General features: G+C 41.9%; 1 protein-coding gene across 1 annotated transcript in view; it reads left to right on the top strand.

The window, feature by feature from the left end:
• CAPN9 (calpain 9) overlaps nt 1-24,471 on the top strand; it is a 135,656-nt gene that overhangs the window by 66,078 nt on the left and 45,107 nt on the right. Inside the window, exons 4-8 of the mRNA XM_069955061.1 lie at nt 6,776-6,909; nt 7,636-7,804; nt 9,101-9,184; nt 18,103-18,188; nt 18,436-18,513. Coding sequence (XP_069811162.1) covers nt 6,776-6,909; nt 7,636-7,804; nt 9,101-9,184; nt 18,103-18,188; nt 18,436-18,513 — 551 coding nt within the window. The remainder of the gene's footprint in view (nt 1-6,775; nt 6,910-7,635; nt 7,805-9,100; nt 9,185-18,102; nt 18,189-18,435; nt 18,514-24,471) is intronic.

Here is a 24,471-nt window from a genome sequence, read left to right as displayed (position 1 = left end):
ATATATTATATACTAGAGGTCATTATATATTATATACTAGAGGTTTTTATATAATTTATACCAGAGGTCATTATATATTATATACTAGAGGTCATTATGTATTACATATTATATACTAGAGGTCATTATATATTATATACTAGAGGTCATTATATATTATATACTAGAGGTCATTATATATTCTATACTAGAGGTCATTATATATTATATACTAGAGGTCATTATGTATTATATATTATATACTAGAGGTCATTATATATTATATACTAGAGGTCATTATATATTATATACTAGATGTCATTATATATTATATACCAGAGGTCATTATATATTATATACTAGAGGTCATTATATATTATATACTAGAGGTCATTATATATTATATACTAGAGGTCATTATATATTATATACCTCTGGTATATAATATATAATACATAATGACCTCTAGTATATAATATATAATGACCTCTAGTATAGAATATATAATGACCTCTAGTATAGAATATATAATGACCTCTAGTACATAATATATAATGACCTCTAGTATAGAATATATAATGACCTCTAGTATAGAATATATAATGACCTCTAGTATATAATATATAATGACCTCTGGTATATAATATATAATGACCTCTAGTATATAATATATAATGACCTCTGGTATATAATATATAATGACCTCTAGTATATAATATATAATGACCTCTGGTATATAATATATAATGACCTCTAGTATAGAATATATAATGACCTCTAGTATATAATATATAATACATAATGACCTCTAGTATATAATATATAATACATAATGACCTCTAGTATATAATATATAATACATAATGACCTCTAGTATAGAATATATAATGACCTCTAGTATATAATATATAATGACCTCTAGTATATAATATATAATGACCTTTGGTATATAATATATAATGACCTCTGGTATATAATATATAATGACCTCTGGTATATAATATATAATGACCTCTAGTATAGAATATATAATGACCTCTAGTATATAATATATAATGACCTCTAGTATATAATATATAATGACCTCTAGTATAGAATATATAATGACCTCTAGTATATAATATATAATGACCTCTAGTATATAATATATAATACATAATGACCTCTGGTATATAATATATAATGACCTCTGGTATATAATATATAATGACCTCTAGTATAGAATATATAATGACCTCTAGTATAGAATATATAATGACCTCTAGTATATAATATATAATACATAATGACCTCTAGTATATAATATATAATGACATCTAGTATATAATATATAATGACCTCTAGTATATAATATATAATGACCTCTGGTATATAATATATAATGACCTCTAGTATATAATATATAATTACCTCTAGTATATAATATAAAATGACCTCTAGTATATAATATATAATACATAATGACCTCTAGTATATAATATATAATACATAATGACCTCTAGTATAGAATATATAATGACCTCTAGTATATAATATATAATGACCTCTAGTATATAATATATAATACATAATGACCTCTAGTATATAATATATAATGACCTCTGGTATATAATATATAATGACCTCTAGTATAGAATATATAATGACCTCTAGTATATAATATATAATGACCTCTAGTATATAATATATAATACATAATTACCTCTAGTATATAATATATAATGACCTCTGGTATATAATATATAATGACCTCTAGTATAGAATATATAATGACCTCTAGTATATAATATATAATGACCTCTAGTATATAATATATAATGACCTCTAGTATAGAATATATAATGACCTCTAGTATATAATATATAATGACCTCTAGTATATAATATATAATGACCTCTAGTATATAATATATAATGACCTCTGGTATATAATATATAATGACCTCTAGTATATAATATATAATACATAATGACCTCTAGTATATAATATATAATGACCTCTGGTATATAATATATAATGACCTCTAGTATAGAATATATAATGACCTCTAGTATATAATATATAATACATAATGACCTCTAGTATATAATACATAATGACCTCTAGTATATAATATATAATGACCTCTGGTATATAATATATAATGACCTCTAGTATAGAATATATAATGACCTCTAGTATATAATATATAATGACCTCTAGTATATAATATATAATACATAATGACCTCTAGTATATAATATATAATGACCTCTAGTATATAATATATAATGACCTCTGGTATATAATATATAATGACATCTAGTATATAATATATAATGACCTCTAGTATATAATATATAATGACCTCTAGTATAGAATATATAATGACCTCTAGTATATAATATATAATGACCTCTAGTATAGAATATATAATGACCTCTAGTATAGAATATATAATGACCTCTAGTATATTATATATAATACATAATGACCTCTAGTATATAATATATAATGACCTCTGGTATGTAATATATAATGACATCTAGTATATAATATATAATGACCTCTAGTATATAATATATAATGACCTCTAGTATATAATATATAATGACCTCTAGTATAGAATATATAATGACCTCTAGTATATAATATATAATACATAATGACCTCTAGTATATAATATATAATGACCTCTGGTATATAATATATAATGACCTCTAGTATAAAATATATAATGACCTCTAGTATATAATATATAATGACCTCTAGTGTATAATATATAATGACCTCTAGTATATAATATATAATGACCTCTGGTATATAATATATAATGACCTCTAGTATATAATATATAATGACCTCTAGTATATAATATATAATGACCTCTAGTATATAATATATAATGACCTCTAGTATATAATATATAATGACCTCTAGTATAGAATATATAATACATAATGACCTCTAGTATATAATATATAATGACCTCTGGTATATAATATATAATGACCTCTAGTATAGAATATATAATGACCTCTAGTATATAATATATAATACATAATGACCTCTAGTATATAATATATAATGACCTCTGGTATATAATATATAATGACCTCTAGTATATAATATATAATGACCTCTAGTATATAATATATAATGACCTCTAGTATAGAATATATAATGACCTCTGGTATATAATATATAATGACCTCTAGTATAGAATATATAATGACCTCTAGTATATAATATATAATGACCTCTAGTATATAATATATAATACATAATGACCTCTAGTATATAATATATAATGACCTCTAGTATATAATATATAATGACCTCTAGTATATAATATATAATGACCTCTAGTATATAATATATAATGACCTCTGGTATGTAATATATAATGACCTCTAGTATATAATATATAATGACCTCTAGTATATAATATATAATGACCTCTAGTATATAATATATAATGACCTCTAGTATAGAATATATAATGACCTCTAGTATATAATATATAATGACATGTAGTATATAATATATAATGACCTCTAGTATATAATATATAATACATAATGACCTCTAGTATATAATATATAATGACCTCTGGTATATAATATATAATGACCTCTAGTATATAATATATGATGACCTCTAGTATAGAACTCTAGTATATAATATATAATGACCTCTAGTATATAATATATAATGACCTCTAGTATATAATATATAATACATAATGACCTCTAGTATATAATATATAATGACCTCTGGTATATAATATATAATGACCTCTAGTATATAATATATAATGACCTCTGGTATATAATATATAATGACCTCTAGTATAGAATATATAATGACCTTCTAGTTATAATATATAATACATAATGACCTCTAGTATATAATATATAATACATAATGACCTCTAGTATAGAATATATAATGACCTCTAGTATATAATATATAATGACATCTAGTATATAATATATAATGACCTCTAGTATATAATATATAATACATAATGACATCTAGTATATAATATATAATGACCTCTAGTATATAATATATAATGACCTCTAGTATATAATATATAATGACCTCTAGTATATAATATACAATGACCTCTAGTATATAATATATAATGACCTCTAGTATATAATATATAATACATAATGACCTCTAGTATATAATATATAATACATAATGACATCTAGTATATAATATATAATGACCTCTAGTATAGAATATATAATGACATCTAGTATATAATATATAATGACCTCTAGTATATAATATATAATGACCTCTAGTATATAATATATAATGACATCTAGTATATAATATATAATGACCTCTAGTATATAATATATAATACATAATGACCTCTAGTATATAATATATAATGACCTCTGGTATATAATATATAATGACCTCTAGTATATAATATATAATGACCTCTAGTATATAATATATAATGACCTCTAGTATATAATATATAATACATAATGACCTCTAGTATATAATATATAATACATAATGACCTCTAGTATATAATATATAATACATAATGACCTCTAGTATATAATATATAATACATAATGACCTCTAGTATAGAATATATAATGACCTCTAGTATATAATATATAATGACATCTAGTATATAATATATAATGACCTCTAGTATATAATATATAATACATAATGACATCTAGTATATAATATATAATGACCTCTAGTATATAATATATAATGACCTCTAGTATATAATATATAATGACCTCTAGTATATAATATACAATGACCTCTAGTATATAATATATAATGACCTCTAGTATATAATATATAATACATAATGACCTCTAGTATATAATATATAATACATAATGACATCTAGTATATAATATATAATGACCTCTAGTATAGAATATATAATGACATCTAGTATATAATATATAATGACCTCTAGTATATAATATATAATGACCTCTAGTATATAATATACAATGACCTCTAGTATATAATATATAATGACCTCTAGTATATAATATATAATGACCTCTAGTATATAATATATAATACATAATGACCTCTAGTATATAATATATAATGACCTCTAGTATAGAATATATAATGACCTCTAGTATATAATATATAATGACCTCTAGTATATAATATATAATGACCTCTAGTATATAATATACAATGACCTCTAGTATATAATATATAATGACCTCTAGTATATAATATATAATGACCTCTAGTATATAATATATAATACATAATGACATCTAGTATATAATATATAATGACCTCTAGTATATAATATATAATGACCTCTAGTATATAATATATAATGACCTCTAGTATATAATATATAATGACCTCTAGTATATAATATATAATGACCTCTAGTATATAATATATAATGACCTCTAGTATATAATATATAATGACCTCTGGTATATAATATATAATGACCTCTGGTATATAATATATAATGACATCTAGTATATAATATATAATGACCTCTAGTATATAATATATAATGACCTCTAGTATATAATATATAATGACCTCTAGTATATAATATACAATGACCTCTAGTATATAATATATAATGACCTCTAGTATATAATATATAATACATAATGACCTCTAGTATATAATATATAATACATAATGACCTCTAGTATATAATATATAATGACCTCTAGTATAGAATATATAATGACATCTAGTATATAATATATAATGACCTCTAGTATATAATATATAATGACCTCTAGTATATAATATACAATGACCTCTAGTATATAATATATAATGACCTCTAGTATATAATATATAATGACCTCTAGTATATAATATATAATACATAATGACCTCTAGTATATAATATATAATGACCTCTAGTATAGAATATATAATGACCTCTAGTATATAATATATAATGACCTCTAGTATATAATATATAATGACCTCTAGTATATAATATATAATGACCTCTAGTATAGAATATATAATGACCTCTAGTATATAATATATAATGACCTCTAGTATATAATATATAATACATAATGACCTCTAGTATATAATATATAATGACCTCTAGTATAGAATATATAATGACATCTAGTATATAATATATAATGACCTCTAGTATATAATATATAATGACCTCTGGTATATAATATATAATGACCTCTAGTATATAATATATAATGACCTCTAGTATATAATATATAATGACCTCTAGTATATAATATATAATGACATCTAGTATATAATATATAATGACCTCTAGTATATAATATATAATGACATCTAGTATATAATATATAATGACATCTAGTATATAATATATAATGACCTCTAGTATATAATATATAATGACCTCTAGTATATAATATACAATGACCTCTAGTATATAATATATAATGACCTCTAGTATATAATATATAATGACCTCTAGTATATAATATATAATACATAATGACCTCTAGTATATAATATATAATGACCTCTAGTATATAATATATAATGACCTCTAGTATATAATATATAATGACCTCTAGTATAGAATATATAATGACCTCTAGTATATAATATATAATGACCTCTAGTATATAATATATAATACATAATGACCTCTAGTATATAATATATAATGACCTCTAGTATAGAATATATAATGACATCTAGTATATAATATATAATGACCTCTAGTATATAATATATAATGACCTCTGGTATATAATATATAATGACCTATAATATATAGTAACATAAAATCTCTCCTTTCTCCCAGTTCTGGCAGCATAACGAGTGGGTGGACGTTGTGATTGATGACCGGCTGCCGACCTTCCGCAACCGCCTTGTCTTCCTCCATTCCGCGGACCTCAATGAGTTTTGGAGCGCGTTATTGGAGAAGGCCTACGCCAAGTGAGTTGTTGGAGGATCTCAGACTTTCCAATATTCAATGTGAAGAAATGACTGGTGGATTCCTCTTATAGAGCCAGGCTCACACAGGGCATTGTACCAGGATTCTGGGCTGAAACAGCTGGTAAAGCTATGTTCACACATCGTATTTCCATCAGTCTTTTCAGCCATGTTCCCAGCTAATTTGTTTTCTTTTAAACCAACTGGTGCCAGAGATATGTCATTTACTTCTATAAAAAAATCTCCACTCTTCCAATACTTATCAGCTGCTGTAAGTCCTGCAGGAAGTGGTGTGTTCTCTCCAGTCTGACACAGTGCTCTCTGCTGCCACCTCTGTCCATGTCAGGAACTGTCCAGAGCAGCAGCAAATCCCCATAGAAAACCTCTCCTACTCTGGACAGTTCCTGACATGGACAGAGGTGGCAGCAGAGAGCACTGTGTCAGACTGGAGAGAATACACCACTTCCTGCAGGATATACAGCAGCTGATAAGTACTGGAAGACTGGAGATTTTTTAAAAGAAGTAAATTACAAATTTCTGGCACCAGTTGATTTGAATTTTTTATTTTTTGTGCTGAAAAACTTTGGCCAAAGGGGTACAGAGAGGGCTCCCAAGGGACCCCCCTGTGTACCATGCCGCTGCTATTGGCGAAAGCTTTGGCATGATGGGAATGTTAGTGTGGTGCAGGTTCCCGCCCTTCTCTGACGGATGCGGTGTCTTCTGTTTCAGGCTTAATGGCAGCTATGAAGCACTGAAGGGCGGCAGCACCATAGAAGCCATGGAGGACTTCACCGGCGGAGTGGCCGAAGTTTATGAAAACAAAAATGCGCCCAAAAATTATTTTGAAATAATGGATAAAGCTCTGAAGAGAGGATCGATGTTAGGCTGCTCTATCGATGTAAGCGGAGTCCTCTATGGTACCTTATCCCCTCATAGTGGTGACCAGGTGATTCCACCCTGGCAGTGCTGTTATTACTGGGCAGAGTCCATGGGGCACAGCCATCTCTCTAGCTCAGACACCAGCGCCGCAGTTTGCCGTTACTACTCACAGATGAGTGTTAGTCCTTACTCCAGTGGCCAATCACAGGGAAGGACTTTCTCACAAACCTTCCCTGCTATGCCATGACATAGTGCTGGAGGATAGGATGGGAATGGTGCTGGGGGATAGGCTGGGAATGGTGCTGGAGGACAGGCTGGCACTGTGCTGGGGGATAGGCTGGGAATGGTGCTGGGGGATAGGCTGGCACTGTGCTGGGGGATAGGCTTGTACTGTGCTAGTGGATAGGCTGGGAAAGGTGCTGGAGGATAGGCTGGCACTGTGCTGGAGGACAGGCTGGTACTGTGCTGGGGGATGCTAAGAATGGTGCTGGGGGACAGGCTGGCACTGTGCTGGGGGATAGGCTTGTACTGTGCTGGAGGATAGGCTTGTACTGTGCTAGTGGATAGGCTGGGAATGGTGCTGGAGGATAGGCTGGCACTGTGCTGGAGGACAGGCTGGTACTGTGCTGGGGGATGCTAAGAATGGTGCTGGGGGACAGGCTGGCACTGTGCTGGGGGATAGGCTGGCACTGTGCTGGAGGACAGGCTGGCACTGTGCTGGGGGATAGGCTGGCACTGTGCTGGAGGACAGGCTGGCACTGTGCTGGGGAATGCTGATAATGGTGCTGGAGGATAGGCTGGCACTGTGCTGGGGGATAGGCTGGCACTGTGCTGGGGGATAGGCTGGCACTGTGCTGGGGAATGCTGAGAATGGTGCTGGAGGATAGGCTGGCACTGTGCTGGGGGATGCTGATAATGGTGCTGGAGGATAGGCTGGCACTGTGCTGGGGGATGCTGGGAATGGTGCTGGTTTGGGATGGGCTGTGGTATACACCTCAGCCGTGGTTCTATGCAACTGCACAAAATAAATGACAGGTCCATTTTGTGCGGCCGCTATTCAGTGAACAGCCTATGCTCACAATGTAAAGTACGCCTCATGGCTGTACTTTATATTGTGCTCTATGGCTAATTGGATGTAACATATATACACCCTAATGTGCCCGCATTCCAGTTCAGACAAAGTGGTGTTCATCTGGCTGATTCTGAGACATCGGCCGTTGTTTGACACGTTAAACAGCCAATGTTCTCACGTAGTGTGAACGAGGCCTGAGTCTGGATGACCCCTTTAATGGTCTTACATTTCTTATATTTACAGATCACAAGTTCGGCTGAAACAGAAGCCAAAACCCCCCAGGGGCTCGTAAAGGGGCACGCCTACTCCATAACTGGCGTGGACGCGGTAGGCTCATAGGTTATTCTAAAACTAAAAGGAAACTTGTTACCACACCCAAAATCTTAAAGTGGAGCTGACCACCATTCAGCCCATGATTTTATCCAGATTTCTATCTGTGAGCAGCACTCGCGTCACTTACCCGTCACAAGTGTCTCCTCCCTTTTGTCTTCCATCAAAAAACATAGACCGATAGCTCCATCAAAAACTATTTTATTTACATGATTGAAAACAATCCATCATATGTGCAAACAGGAGACCCTATACCCAAAGATCAAGAGGGACCCAATCCCAGGAGACCCTATACCCAAAGATCAAGAGGGACCCAATCCCAGGAGACCCTATACCCAAAGATCAAGAGGGACCCAATCCCAGGAGACCCTATAACCAAAGATCAAGAGGGACCCAATACCAGGAGACCCTATACCCAAAGATCAAGAGGGACCCAATCCCAGGAGACCCTATACCCAAAGATCAAAAGGGACCCAATCCCAGGAGACCCTATACCCAAAGATCAAGAGGGACCCAATCCCAGGAGACCCTATACCCAAAGATCAAGAGGGACCCAATCCCAGGAGACCCTATACCCAAAGATCAAGAGGGACCCAATCCCAGGAGACCCTATACCCAAAGATCAAGAGGGACCCAATCCCAGGAGACCCTATACCCAAAGATCAAGAGGGACCCAATCCCAGGAGACCCTATACCCAAAGATCAAGAGGGACCCAATCCCAGGAGACCATATACCCAAAGATCAAGAGGGACCCATTCCCAAGGAGACCCTATACCCAAAGATCAAGAGGGACCCAATCCCAGGAGACCCTATACCCAAAGATCAAGAGGGACCCATTCCCAAGGAGACCCTATACCCAAAGATCAAGAGGGACCCAATCCCAGTAGACCCTATACCCAAAGATCAAGAGGGACCCAATCCCAGGAGACCCTATACCCAAAGATCAAGACGGACCCAATCCCAGGAGACCCTATACCCAAAGATCAAAAGGGACCCAATCCCAGGAGACCCTATACCCAAAGATCAAGAGGGACCCAATCCTAGGAGACCCTATACCCAAAGATCAAGAGGGACCCAATCCCAGGAGACCCTATACCCAAAGATCAAGAGGGACCCAATCCCAGGAGACCCTATACCCAAAGATCAAGAGGGACCTAATCCCAGGAGACCCTATACCCAAAGATCAAGAGGGACCCAATCCCAGGAGACCCTATACCCAAAGATCAAAAGGGACCCAATCCCAGGAGACCCTATACCCAAAGATCAAGAGGGACCCATTCCAAGGAGACCCTATACCCAAAGATCAAGAGGGACCCAATCCCAGGAGACCCTATACCCAAAGATCAAAAGGGACCCAATCCCAGGAGACCCTATACCCAAAGATCAAGACGGACCCAATCCCAGGAGACCCTATACCCAAAGATCAAAAGGGACCCAATCCCAGGAGACCCTATACCCAAAGATCAAAAGGGACCCAATCCCAGGAGACCCTATACCCAAAGATCAAGAGGGACCCAATCCCAGGAGACCCTATACCCAAAGATCAAGAGGAACCCAATCCCAGGAGACCCTATACCCAAAGATCAAAAGGGACCCAATCCCAGGAGACCCTATACCCAAAGATCAAGAGGGACCCAATCCCAGGAGACCCTATACCCAAAGATCAAGAGTGACCCAATCCCAGGAGACCCTATACCCAAAGATCAAGAGGGACCCTAATCCCAGGAGACCCTATACCCAAAGATCAAGAGGGGCCCAATGCCAGGAGACCCTATACCCAAAGATCAAGAGGGACCCAATCCCAGGAGACCCTATACCCAAAGATCAAGAAGGGACCCAATCCCAAGAGACCCTATACCCAAATATCAAGAGGAACCAATCCCAGGAGACCCTATACCCAAAGATCAAGCTGGACCCAATCCCAGGAGACCCTATACCCAAAAAACAAGAAGGGACCCAATCCCAGGAGACCCTATACCCAAAGATCAAGAGGGACCCAATCCCAGGAGACCCTATACCCAAAGATCAAAAGGGACCCAATCCCAGGAGACCCTATACCAAAGATCAAGAGGGACCCAATCCCAGGAGACCCTATACCCAAAGATCAAGAGGGACCCAATCCCAGGAGACCCTATACCCAAAGATCAAGAGGGACCCATTCCCAAGGAGACCCTATACCCAAAGATCAAGAGGGACCCAATCCCAGGAGACCCTATACCCAAAGATCAAGAGGGACCCATTCCCAAGGAGACCCTATACCCAAAGATCAAGAGGGACCCAATCCCAGGAGACCCTATACCCAAAGATCAAAAGGGACCCAATCCCAGGAGACCCTATACCCAAAGATCAAGACGGACCCAATCCCAGGAGACCCTATACCCAAAGATCAAAAGGGACCCAATCCCAGGAGACCCTATACCCAAAGATCAAAAGGGACCCAATCCCAGGAGACCCTATACCCAAAGATCAAGAGGGACCCAATCCCAGGAGACCCTATACCCAAAGATCAAGAGGAACCCAATCCCAGGAGACCCTATACCCAAAGATCAAAAGGGACCCAATCCCAGGAGACCCTATACCCAAAGATCAAGAGGGACCCAATCCCAGGAGACCCTATACCCAAAGATCAAGAGGGACCCAATCCCAGGAGACCCTATACCCAAAGATCAAGAGGGATCTAATCCCAGGAGACCCTATACCCAAAGATCAAGAGGGGCCCAATGCCAGGAGACCCTATACCCAAAGATCAAGAGGGACCCAATCCCAGGAGACCCTATACCCAAAGATCAAGAAGGGACCCAATCCCAAGAGACCCTATACCCAAATATCAAGAGGAACCCAATCCCAGGAGACCCTATACCCAAAGATCAAGCTGGACCCAATCCCAGGAGACCCTATACCCAAAAAACAAGAAGGGACCCAATCCCAGGAGACCCTATACCCAAAGATCAAGAGGGACCCAATCCCAGGAGACCCTATACCCAAAGATCAAAAGGGACCCAATCCCAGGAGACCCTATACCAAAGATCAAGAGGGACCCAATCCCAGGAGACCCTATACCCAAAGATCAAGAGGGACCCAATCCCAGGAGACCCTATACCCAAAGATCAAGAGGGACCCAATCCCAGGAGACCCTATACCCAAAGATCAAGAGGGATCCAATCCCAGGAGACCCTATACCCAAAGATCAAGAGGGACCCAATCCCAGGAGACCCTATACCCAAAGATCAAGAGGGACCCAATCCCAGGAGACCATATACCCAAAGATCAAGAGGGACCCATTCCCAAGGAGACCCTATACCCAAAGATCAAGAGGGACCCAATCCCAGGAGACCCTATACCCAAAGATCAAGAGGGACCCATTCCCAAGGAGACCCTATACCCAAAGATCAAGAGGGACTTAATCCCAGGAGACCCTATACCCAAAGATCAAAAGGGACCCAATCCCAGGAGACCCTATACCCAAAGATCAAGACGGACCCAATCCCAGGAGACCCTATACCCAAAGATCAAAAGGGACCCCAATCCCAGGAGACCCTATACCCAAAGATCAAAAGGGACCCAATCCCAGGAGACCCTATACCCAAAGATCAAGAGGGACCCAATCCCAGGAGACTCTATACCCAAAGATCAAGAGGGACCCAATCCCAGGAAACCCTATACCCAAAGATCAAGAGGGACCCAATCCCAGGAGACCCTATACCCAAAGATCAAGAGGGACCCAATCCCAGGAGACCCTATACCCAAAGATCAAAAGGGACCCAATCCCAGGAGACCCTATAGCCAAAGATCAAGAGGGACCCAATCCCAGTAGACCCTATACCCAAAGATCAAGAGGGACCCAATCCCAGGAGACCCTATACCAAAGATCAAGAGGGACCCAATCCCAGGAGACCCTATACCCAAAGATCAAGAGGGGCCCAATCCCAGGAGACCCTATACCCAAAGATCAAGAGGGACCCAATCCCAAGAGACCCTATACCCAAAGATCAAGAGGGACCCAATCCCAGGAGACCCTATACCCAAAGATCAAGAAGGGACCCAATCCCAGGAGACCCTATACCCAAAGATCAAGAAGAACCCAATCCCAGGAGACCCTATACCCAAAGATCAAGCTGGACCCAATCCCAGGAGACCCTATACCCAAAGATCAAGAAGAGACCCAATCCCAGGAGACCGTATACCCAAAGATCAAGACGGACCCAATCCCAGGAGACCCTATACCGAAAGAGCAAGACGAGCCCAATCCCAGGAGACCCTATACCCAAAGAGCAAGACGCCCCCAATCTCAGGAGATCCTATACCCAAAGATCAAGAGGGACCCAATGCCAGGGGACCCTATACCCATAGAGCAAGACGGGCCCAATCCCAGGAGACCCTATACCCAAAAAGCAAGAGAGAGCCAATCCCAGGAGACCCTATACCCAAAGAGCAAGACGCCCCCAATCCCAGGAGACCCTATACCCAAAGATCAAGACGGACCGAATCCCAGGAGACCCTATACCAAAAGATCAAGAGGGACCCAATCCCAGGAGACCCTATACCCAAAGATCAAGAGGAACCCAATTCCAGGAGACCCTATATACCCAAAGATCAAGACGAACCCAATCACAGGAGACCCTATACCCAAAGATCAAGAGGGACCCAATCCCAGGAGACCCTATACCGAAAGAGCAAGACGGGCCCAATCCCAGGAGACCCTATACCCAAAGAGCAAGAGGGACCCAATCCCAGGAGACCCTATACCCAAAGAGCAAGAGGGACCCAATCCCAGGAGACCCTATACCCAAAGAGCAAGACGCCCCCAATCTCAGGAGACCTTATACCCAAAGAGCAAGACGCCCCCAATCCCAGGAGACCCTATACCCAAAGAGCAAGACGCCCCCAATCCCAGGAGACCCTATACCCAAAGAGCAAGATGCCCCCAATCCCAGGGGACCCTATACCCAAAGAGCAAGACGCCCCCAATCCCAGGGGACCCTATACCCAAAGAGCAAGATGGACCCAATCCCAGGAGACCCTATACCCAAAGAGCAAGAGGGACCCAATCCCAGGAGACCCTATACCCAAAGAGCAAGACGCCCCCAATCTCAGGAGACCTTATACCCAAAGAGCAAGACGCCCCCAATCCCAGGGGACCCTATACCCAAAGAGCAAGACGCCCCCAATCCCAGGAGACCCTATACCCAAAGAGCAAGACGGACCCAATCCCAGGAGACCCTATACCCAAAGAGCAAGACGGACCCAATCCCAGGAGACCCTATACCCAAAGAGCAAGACACGCCTATATATACAGTCTACATACATATATATATATACACACACACACACACAGTCCACACACACACACACACAGTCTACATACCTACACACACACACACACAGTCCACACACACACACACACACAGTCTACATACCTACACACACACACACACAGTCTACATACCTACACACACACACACACACACAGTCTACATACCTACCTACACACACATACACAGTCTACATACCTACACACACACACACAGTCCACATACCTACACACACACACACACACACAGTCTACATACCTAGACACACACACACAGTCTACATACCTAGACACACACACACACACACACACACAGTCTACATACCTAGACACACACACACACACACAGTCTACATACCTAGACACACACACATATAGTCTACATACGCACAGTCTAGATACCTATACACACACACAGTCTACATACCTATACACACACCTAATACACACACACACACACACCTAATACACACACACAGTCTACACACACACACACCTAATACACACACACACACACATAGTCTACACACACACACCTTATACACACACACACACACACACACCTAACACACACACACAGTCTACATACCTACACACACACACACACACACCTATACACACACACACACACAGTCTACATACCTAGACACACACATATAGTCTACATACGCACAGTCTAGATACCTATACACACACACAGTCTACATACCTAATATACAGACACAGAGTCTACATACCTACACACACACACAGTCTCCATACCTACACACAGTCTACATACCTATACACACACACATATATATATATACACACACACATACAGTCTACATACCTATATACACACACCTAATAGAGACACACACACACACACACAGTGTACATACCTTTACACACACACACACACACACACCTAATACACACACACAGTCTACACACACACACACCTAATACAAACACACACACACACACATAGTCTACACACACACACACCTTATACACACACACACACCTAACACACACACACAGTCTACATACCTACACACACACACACACACACACACAGTCTACATACCTATACACACACACACAGTCTACATACCTACACACACACACAGTCTACATACCTACCTACACACACATACACAGTCTACATACCTACACACACACACACAGTCCACATACCTACACACACACACACACACACACACAGTCTACATACCTAGACACACACACACAGTCTACATACCTAGACACACACACACACAGTCTACATACCTAGACACACACACACACACACACACACACACACACACACACACAGTCTACATACCTAGACACACACACACACACACAGTCTACATACCTAGACACACACACATATAGTCTACATACGCACAGTCTAGATACCTATACACACACACAGTCTACATACCTATACACACACCTAATACACACACACACACACACACCTAATACACACACACACAGTCTACACACACACACACCTAATACACACACACACATAGTCTACACACACACACCTTATACACACACACACACACACACACACACACACACACACCTAACACACACACACAGTCTACATACCTACACACACACACACACACACCTATACACACACACACACACAGTCTACATACCTAGACACACACACATATAGTCTACATACGCACAGTCTAGATACCTATACACACACACAGTCTACATACCTAATATACAGACACAGAGTCTACATACCTACACACACACACACACACACACACACCTATACACACACACACACACAGTCTACATACCTAGACACACACACACATATAGTCTACATACGCACAGTCTACATACCTATACACACACACATATATATATATACACACACACATACAGTCTACATACCTATATACACACACCTAATAGAGACACACACACACACACACACACAGTGTACATACCTTTACACACACACACACACACCTAATACACACACACAGTCTACACACACACACACCTAATACAAACACACACACACACACACACATAGTCTACACACACACACACCTTATACACACACACACACACACACACACACACCTAACACACACACACAGTCTACATACCTACACACACACACACACACACACACACAGTCTACATACCTATACACACACACACACACAGTCTACATACCTAGACACACACACACACACATATAGTCTACATATGCACAGTCTAGATACCTATACACACACACAGTCTACATACCTATACACACACAGAGTCTACATACCTACACACACACACACACAGTCTCCATACCTACACACAGTCTACATACCTATACACACACACACATATATATACACACACACACACATACAGTCTACATACCTATATACACACCTAATAGAGACACACACACACACAGTCTACAAACCTTTACACACACACACACACACCTAATACACACACACAGTCTACACACACACACCTAATACACACACACACACACACACACATAGTCTACACACACACACACACACACACACACACACACACACACCTAATACACACACACACACATAGTCTACACACACACACATAGTCTACACACACACACACACACACACACCTTATACACACACACACACCTAACACACACATAGTCTACACACACACCTAACACACACACACATAGTCTACACACACACACACCTAACACACACACACACCTAATACACACACACACACATAGTCTACACACACACACCTAATACACACACACATTCTACATATCTTTACACACACACCTAATACACACACACATAGGAGGACATGTATTAAGGTGCGTATCGGCGGAAAGTGCCGATTTGCGTATTATTTTATTCGCAAATGGCCTATTTGCGAATAAAATATTCGCATATCGGCACTTTCCGCCGATTACGGCGGGGGGGGGGGGGGGGGCGGGTGGTGTTTGGAGGGGGCGGAACAGGGGCGCGGACTCAGAGTCCCCGTTATTTATCTTTTGCTCCAGCAAAAGATACGCCGAAAACCTACTCCACCTTTCAGGTGGCGTAGGTCTTCTGCCGTGCACACCGCCGCGCACAGGATTTATGTAGAGGCGGTCCGTCTCTACATAAATCTCCGTAGCATCGGACATGCGGGGACATTTATAAGTCCGGCGTAAAAAACGTCCCCCATAGTCTACATACCTATACACACACACACGCAGTCTACATACCTATACACACACACAGTCTACATACCTATACACACACACACGCAGTCTACATACCTATACACACACACAGTCTACATACCTATACACACACACACAGTCTACATACCTATACACACACACACACAGTCTACATACCTATATACACACACACACACACACACAGTCTCCATACCTATACACACACACACAGTCTCCATACCTATATACATACACATACACACACACACACACACACAGTCTCCATACCTATATACACACACACACACACACACACACACACACACACACACACACACACACACACAGTCTCCATACCTAACCTCTATCCCCTTGGGTTACCCATGTAGGTGAATTACAGAGGACAGAGGGTCCAGCTCATCAGGGTACGGAACCCTTGGGGGCAAGTTGAGTGGAATGGAGCCTGGAGTGATAAGTGAGTACAATGCGTGACGCAGACCCCCCTTCTGTATATGTGTATATCATGTAAGGGCATTATGGGTAAAACATTGTGCTGTTTGACTATTAGAAGCAATGAGTACAATGGTTATGGGCCCAGTGTTCTGGAGGGGGGGGGAGGGATTGGATATGTAGAGAAGAAAGCAGTAACGTTATAGCGCCCCCTTCCCTGTTCCTCCATCTTGTATTCGGGACATTGCTTACTCTTCATCCCTTTCTTCCAGCTCTGCTGAATGGAACTCTGTGGACCCGGCAGAACGGAAGCGGCTGTGCCAAACCTCTCTGGATGACGGGGAATTCTGGTAGATCCATCTTATGCTTACCTGGCCGCATGTTGCTTCTCCTTACATAAAGTGTATGGTGACCTGACCCCTCAGAGACCCCACTGGTGACCTGACCCCACTGGTGACCTGACCCCTCAGAGACCCCACTGGTGACCTGACCCTTCAGAGACCCCACTGGTGACCTGACCCCACTGGTGACCTGACCCCTCAGAGACCCCACTGGTGACCTGACCCCACTGGTGACCTGACCCCTCAGAGACCCCACTGGTGACCTGACCCCTCAGAGACCCCACTGGTGACCTGACCCCTCAGAGACCCCACTGGTGACCTGACCCCTCAGAGACCCCACTGGTGACCTGACCCCTCAGAGACCCCACTGGTGACCTGACCCCTCAGAGACCCCACTGGTGACCTGACCCCTCAGAGACCCCACTGGTGACCTGACCCCTCAGAGACCCCACTGGTGACCTGACCCCTCAGAGACCCCACTGGTGACCTGACCCCTCAGAGACCCCACTGGTGACCTAACCCCACTGGTGACCTGACCCCTCAGAGACCCCACTGGTGACCTGACCCCTCAGAGACCCCACTGGTGACCTGACCCCACTGGTGACCTGACCCCTCAGAGACCCCACTGGTGACCTGACCCCTCAGAGACCCCACTGGTGACCTGACCCCTCAGAGACCCCACTGGTGACCTGACCCCACTGGTGACCTGACCCCTCAGAGACCCCACTGGTGATCTGACCCCTCAGAGACCCCACTGGTGACCTGACCCCTCAGAGACCCCACTGGTGACCTGACCCCTCAGAGACCCCACTGGTGACCTGACCCCTCAGAGACCCCACTGGTGACCTGACCCCTCAGAGACCCCACTGGTGACCTAACCCCACTGGTGACCTGACCCCACTGGTGACCTGACCCCTCAGAGACCCCACTGGTGACCTGACCCCTCAGAGACCCCACTGGTGACCTGACCCCACTGGTGACCTGACCCCTCAGAGACCCCACTGGTGACCTGACCCCTCAGAGACCCCACTGGTGACCTGACCCCACTGGTGACCTGGCCCCTCAGAGACCCCACTGGTGATCTGACCCCTCAGAGACCCCACTGGTGACCTGACCCCTCAGAGACCCCACTGGTGACCTGACCCCTCAGAGACCCCACTGGTGACCTGACCCCTCAGAGACCCCACTGGTGACCTGACCCCTCAGAGACCCCACTGGTGACCTGACCCCTCAGAGACCCCACTGGTGACATTGTAGTATCCCAGTACAGGTGTGCCATTATTCGCTGCCCAACAGAGAATAAAATTTCGCCCACACAATATGATATTGGAAAAACGTGATGTCATCACCAACATGCTGGTGGCGGCCACACAGGTTGAATGCTGCACATACAGGGAGATAGAGGACTTTATGGATGGGGGTCCATGACCAACGAGTGGGGAGAGGGTATGATAGAGAGGGAGCTAGCTGGAGGGGGCAGCTAGATGTGGGCATGCCTGTAATGCCTAGGGAGCTATATTGCCCTAGGTGGGGTAAGCGGATGGCCTCGGCCGGGTATGTGGTGGGACAGGCCGGCCGGGTATGAGGTAGGATGGGTATGAGGTGGGACAGGCCAGTGGGGTATGAGGTGGGACAGGCCGGTCGGGTATGAGGTGGGACAGGCAGGCCGGGTATGAGGTGGGACAGGCCAGTGGGGTATGAGGTGGGACAGGCCGGCCGGGTATGAGGTGGGACAGGCCGGTCGGGTATGAGGTGGGACAGGCCGGTCGGGTATGAGGTGGGACAGGCCGGCCGGGTATGAGGTGGGACAGGCCAGTGGGGTATGAGGTGGGACAGGCCGGCCGGGTATGAGGTGGGACAGGCCGGTCGGGTATGAGGTGGGACAGGCCGGTCGGGTATGAGGTGGGACAGGCCGGCCGGGTATGAGGTGGGACAGGCCGGTCGGGTATGCGTGGGACAGGCCGGCCGGGTATGAGGTGGGACAGGCCGGCCGGGTATGTGGTGGGACAGGCCGGCCGGGTATGATGTGGGACAGGCCGGTCGGGTATGAGGTGGGACAGGCCGGCCGGGTATGTGGTGGGACAGGCCGGACGGGTATGTGGTGGGACAGGCCGGCCGGGTATGATGTGGGACAGGCCGGCCGGGTATGAGGTGGGACATGCCGGCCGGGTATGAGGTGGGACAGGCCGGCCGGGTATGTGGTGGGACAGGCCGGCCGGGTATGTGGTGGGACAGGCCGGACGGGTATGTGGTGGGACAGGCCGGACAGGTATGTGGTGGGACAGGCCGGCCGGGTATGTGGTGGGACAGGCCGGCCGGGTATGTGGTACATGATTGATGGAACGTTGTTGTGTTTCTCCACCTTTGTCTCTTTGGGATATCTCCGTACATGAATGATGGAACTTGGTGTTAAAGTTGTGAACAAGGCGCGAGAAGCGTTGAAACGCGTAAACTTTTTTATTCACTGTACCTGATGTGAAGAATTACAATAAAGACTAAGCTTTATGGGATTTGCCATTTTGGTGCTGGACTTTTCCTTTTTGTATAAATGATGGAACGTTGTTGTGTTTCTCCACCTTTGTCTCTGGGATATCTCCGTACATGAATGATGGAACGTTGTGTTTCTCCACCTTTGTCTCTGGGATATCTCCGTACATGAATGATGGAACGTTGTTGTGTTTCTCCACCTTTGTCTCTCTGGGATATCTCAGTACATGAATGATGGAACGTTGTGTTTCTCCACCTTTGTCTCTGGGATATCTCCGTACATGAATGATGGAACGTTGTTGTGTTTCTCCACCTTTGTCTCTGGGATATCTCAGTACATGAATGATGGAACGTTGTTGTGTTTCTCCACCTTTGTCTCTGGGATATCTCCGTACATGAATGATGGAACGTTGTTGTGTTTCTCCACCTTTGTCTCTGGGATATCTCCGTACATGAATGATGGAACGTTGTTGTGTTTCTCCACCTTTGTCTCTGGGATATCTCAGTACATGAATGATGGAACGTTGTGTTTCTCCACCTTTGTCTCTGGGATATCTCAGTACATGAATGATGGAACGTTGTGTTTCTCCACCTTTGTCTCTGGGATATCTCAGTACATGAATGATGGAACGTTGTGTTTCTCCACCTTTGTCTCTGGGATATCTCAGTACATGAATGATGGAACGTTGTGTTTCTCCACCTTTGTCTCTGGGATATCTCCGTACATGAATGATGGAACGTTGTGTTTCTCCACCTTTGTCTCTGGGATATCTCCGTACATGAATGATGGAACGTTGTTGTGTTTCTCCACCTTTGTCTCTGGGATATCTCCGTACATGAATGATGGAACGTTGTTGTGTTTCTCCACCTTTGTCTCTGGGATATCTCCGTACATGAATGATGGAACGTTGTTGTGTTTCTCCACCTTTGTCTCTGGGATATCTCCGTACATGAATGATGGAACGTTGTTGTGTTTCTCCACCTTTGTCTCTCTGGGATATCTCCGTACATGAATGATGGAACGTTGTGTTTCTCCACCTTTGTCTCTGGGATATCTCCGTACATGAATGATGGAACGTTGTGTTTCTCCACCTTTGTCTCTGGGATATCTCAGTACATGAATGATGGAACGTTGTTGTGTTTCTCCACCTTTGTCTCTGGGATATCTCCGTACATGAATGATGGAACGTTGTTGTGTTTCTCCACCTTTGTCTCTGGGATATCTCCGTACATGAATGATGGAACGTTGTTGTGTTTCTCCACCTTTGTCTCTGGGATATCTCCGTACATGAATGATGGAACGTTGTTGTGTTTCTCCACCTTTGTCTCTCTGGGATATCTCCGTACATGAATGAAGGAACGTTGTTGTGTTTCTCCACCTTTGTCTCTGGGATATCTCCGTACATGAATGATGGAACGTTGTTGTGTTTCTCCACCTTTGTCTCTCTGGGATATCTCCGTACATGAATGATGGAACGTTGTGTTTCTCCACCTTTGTCTCTGGGATATCTCCGTACATGAATGATGGAACGTTGTGTTTCTCCACCTTTGTCTCTGGATATCTCCGTACATGAATGATGGAACGTTGTTGTGTTTCTCCACCTTTGTCTCTGGGATATCTCCGTACATGAATGATGGAACGTTGTTGTGTTTCTCCACCTTTGTCTCTGGGATATCTCCGTACATGAATGATGGAACGTTGTTGTGTTTCTCCACCTTTGTCTCTGGGATATCTCCGTACATGAATGATGGAACGTTGTGTTTCTCCACCTTTGTCTCTGGGATATCTCAGTACATGAATGATGGAACGTTGTTGTGTTTCTCCACCTTTGTCTCTGGGATATCTCCGTACATGAATGATGGAACGTTGTTGTGTTTCTCCACCTTTGTCTCTGGGATATCTCCGTACATGAATGATGGAACGTTGTTGTGTTTCTCCACCTTTGTCTCTGGGATATCTCCGTACATGAATGATGGAACGTTGTGTTTCTCCACCTTTGTCTCTGGATATCTCCGTACATGAATGATGGAACGTTGTTGTGTTTCTCCACCTTTGTCTCTCTGGGATATCTCCGTACATGAATGATGGAACGTTGTGTTTCTCCACCTTTGTCTCTGGGATATCTCCGTACATGAATGATGGAACGTTGTGTTTTCTCCACCTTTGTCTCTGGGATATCTCCGTACATGAATGATGGAACGTGTTGTGTTTCTCCACCTTTGTCTCTGGGATATCTCCGTACATGAATGATGGAACGTTGTTGTGTTTCTCCACCTTTGTCTCTGGGATATCTCCGTACATGAATGATGGAACGTTGTGTTTCTCCACCTTTGTCTCTGGGATATCTCCGTACATGAATGATGGAACGTTGTTGTGTTTCTCCACCTTTGTCTCTCTGGGATATCTCCGTACATGAATGATGGAACGTTGTGTTTCTCCACCTTTGTCTCTGGGATATCTCCGTACATGAATGATGGAACGTTGTGTTTCTCCACCTTTGTCTCTGGGATATCTCCGTACATGAATGATGGAACGTTGTTGTGTTTCTCCACCTTTGTCTCTGGGATATCTCCGTACATGAATGATGGAACGTTGTTGTGTTTCTCCACCTTTGTCTCTGGGATATCTCCGTACATGAATGATGGAACGTTGTTGTGTTTCTCCACCTTTGTCTCTGGGATATCTCCGTACATGAATGATGGAACGTTGTTGTGTTTCTCCACCTTTGTCTCTGGGATATCTCAGTACATGAATGATGGAACGTTGTTGTGTTTCTCCACCTTTGTCTCTGGGATATCTCCGTACATGAATGATGAACGTTGTTGTGTTTCTCCACCTTTGTCTCTGGGATATCTCCGTACATGAATGATGGAACGTTGTTGTGTTTCTCCACCTTTGTCTCTGGGATATCTCCGTACATGAATTGATGGAACGTTTGTGTTTCTCCACCTTTGTCTCTGGGATATCTCCGTACATGAATGATGGAACGTTGTTGTGTTTCTCCACCTTTGTCTCTGGGATATCTCAGTACATGAATGATGGAACGTTGTGTTTCTCCACCTTTGTCTCTGGGATATCTCCGTACATGAATGATGGAACGTTGTTGTGTTTCTCCACCTTTGTCTCTGGGATATCTCAGTACATGAATGATGGAACGTTGTGTTTCTCCACCTTTGTCTCTGGGATATCTCCGTACATGAATGATGGAACGTTGTGTTTCTCCACCTTTGTCTCTGGGATATCTCCGTACATGAATGATGGAACGTTGTTGTGTTTCTCCACCTTTGTCTCTGGATATCTCCGTACATGAATGATGGAACGTTGTTGTGTTTCTCCACCTTTGTCTCTGGGATATCTCCGTACATGAATGATGGAACGTTGTTGTGTTTCTCCACCTTTGTCTCTGGGATATCTCAGTACATGAATGATGGAACGTTGTTGTGTTTCTCCACCTTTGTCTCTGGGATATCTCAGTACAT

This window comes from Dendropsophus ebraccatus, chromosome 15 (assembly GCF_027789765.1).
Source record: "Dendropsophus ebraccatus isolate aDenEbr1 chromosome 15, aDenEbr1.pat, whole genome shotgun sequence".
Lineage (NCBI taxonomy): Eukaryota > Metazoa > Chordata > Amphibia > Anura > Hylidae > Dendropsophus > Dendropsophus ebraccatus.
Note: the sequence above shows the minus strand (reverse complement) of the source record. Positions and strands in the feature narration are given on the sequence as shown.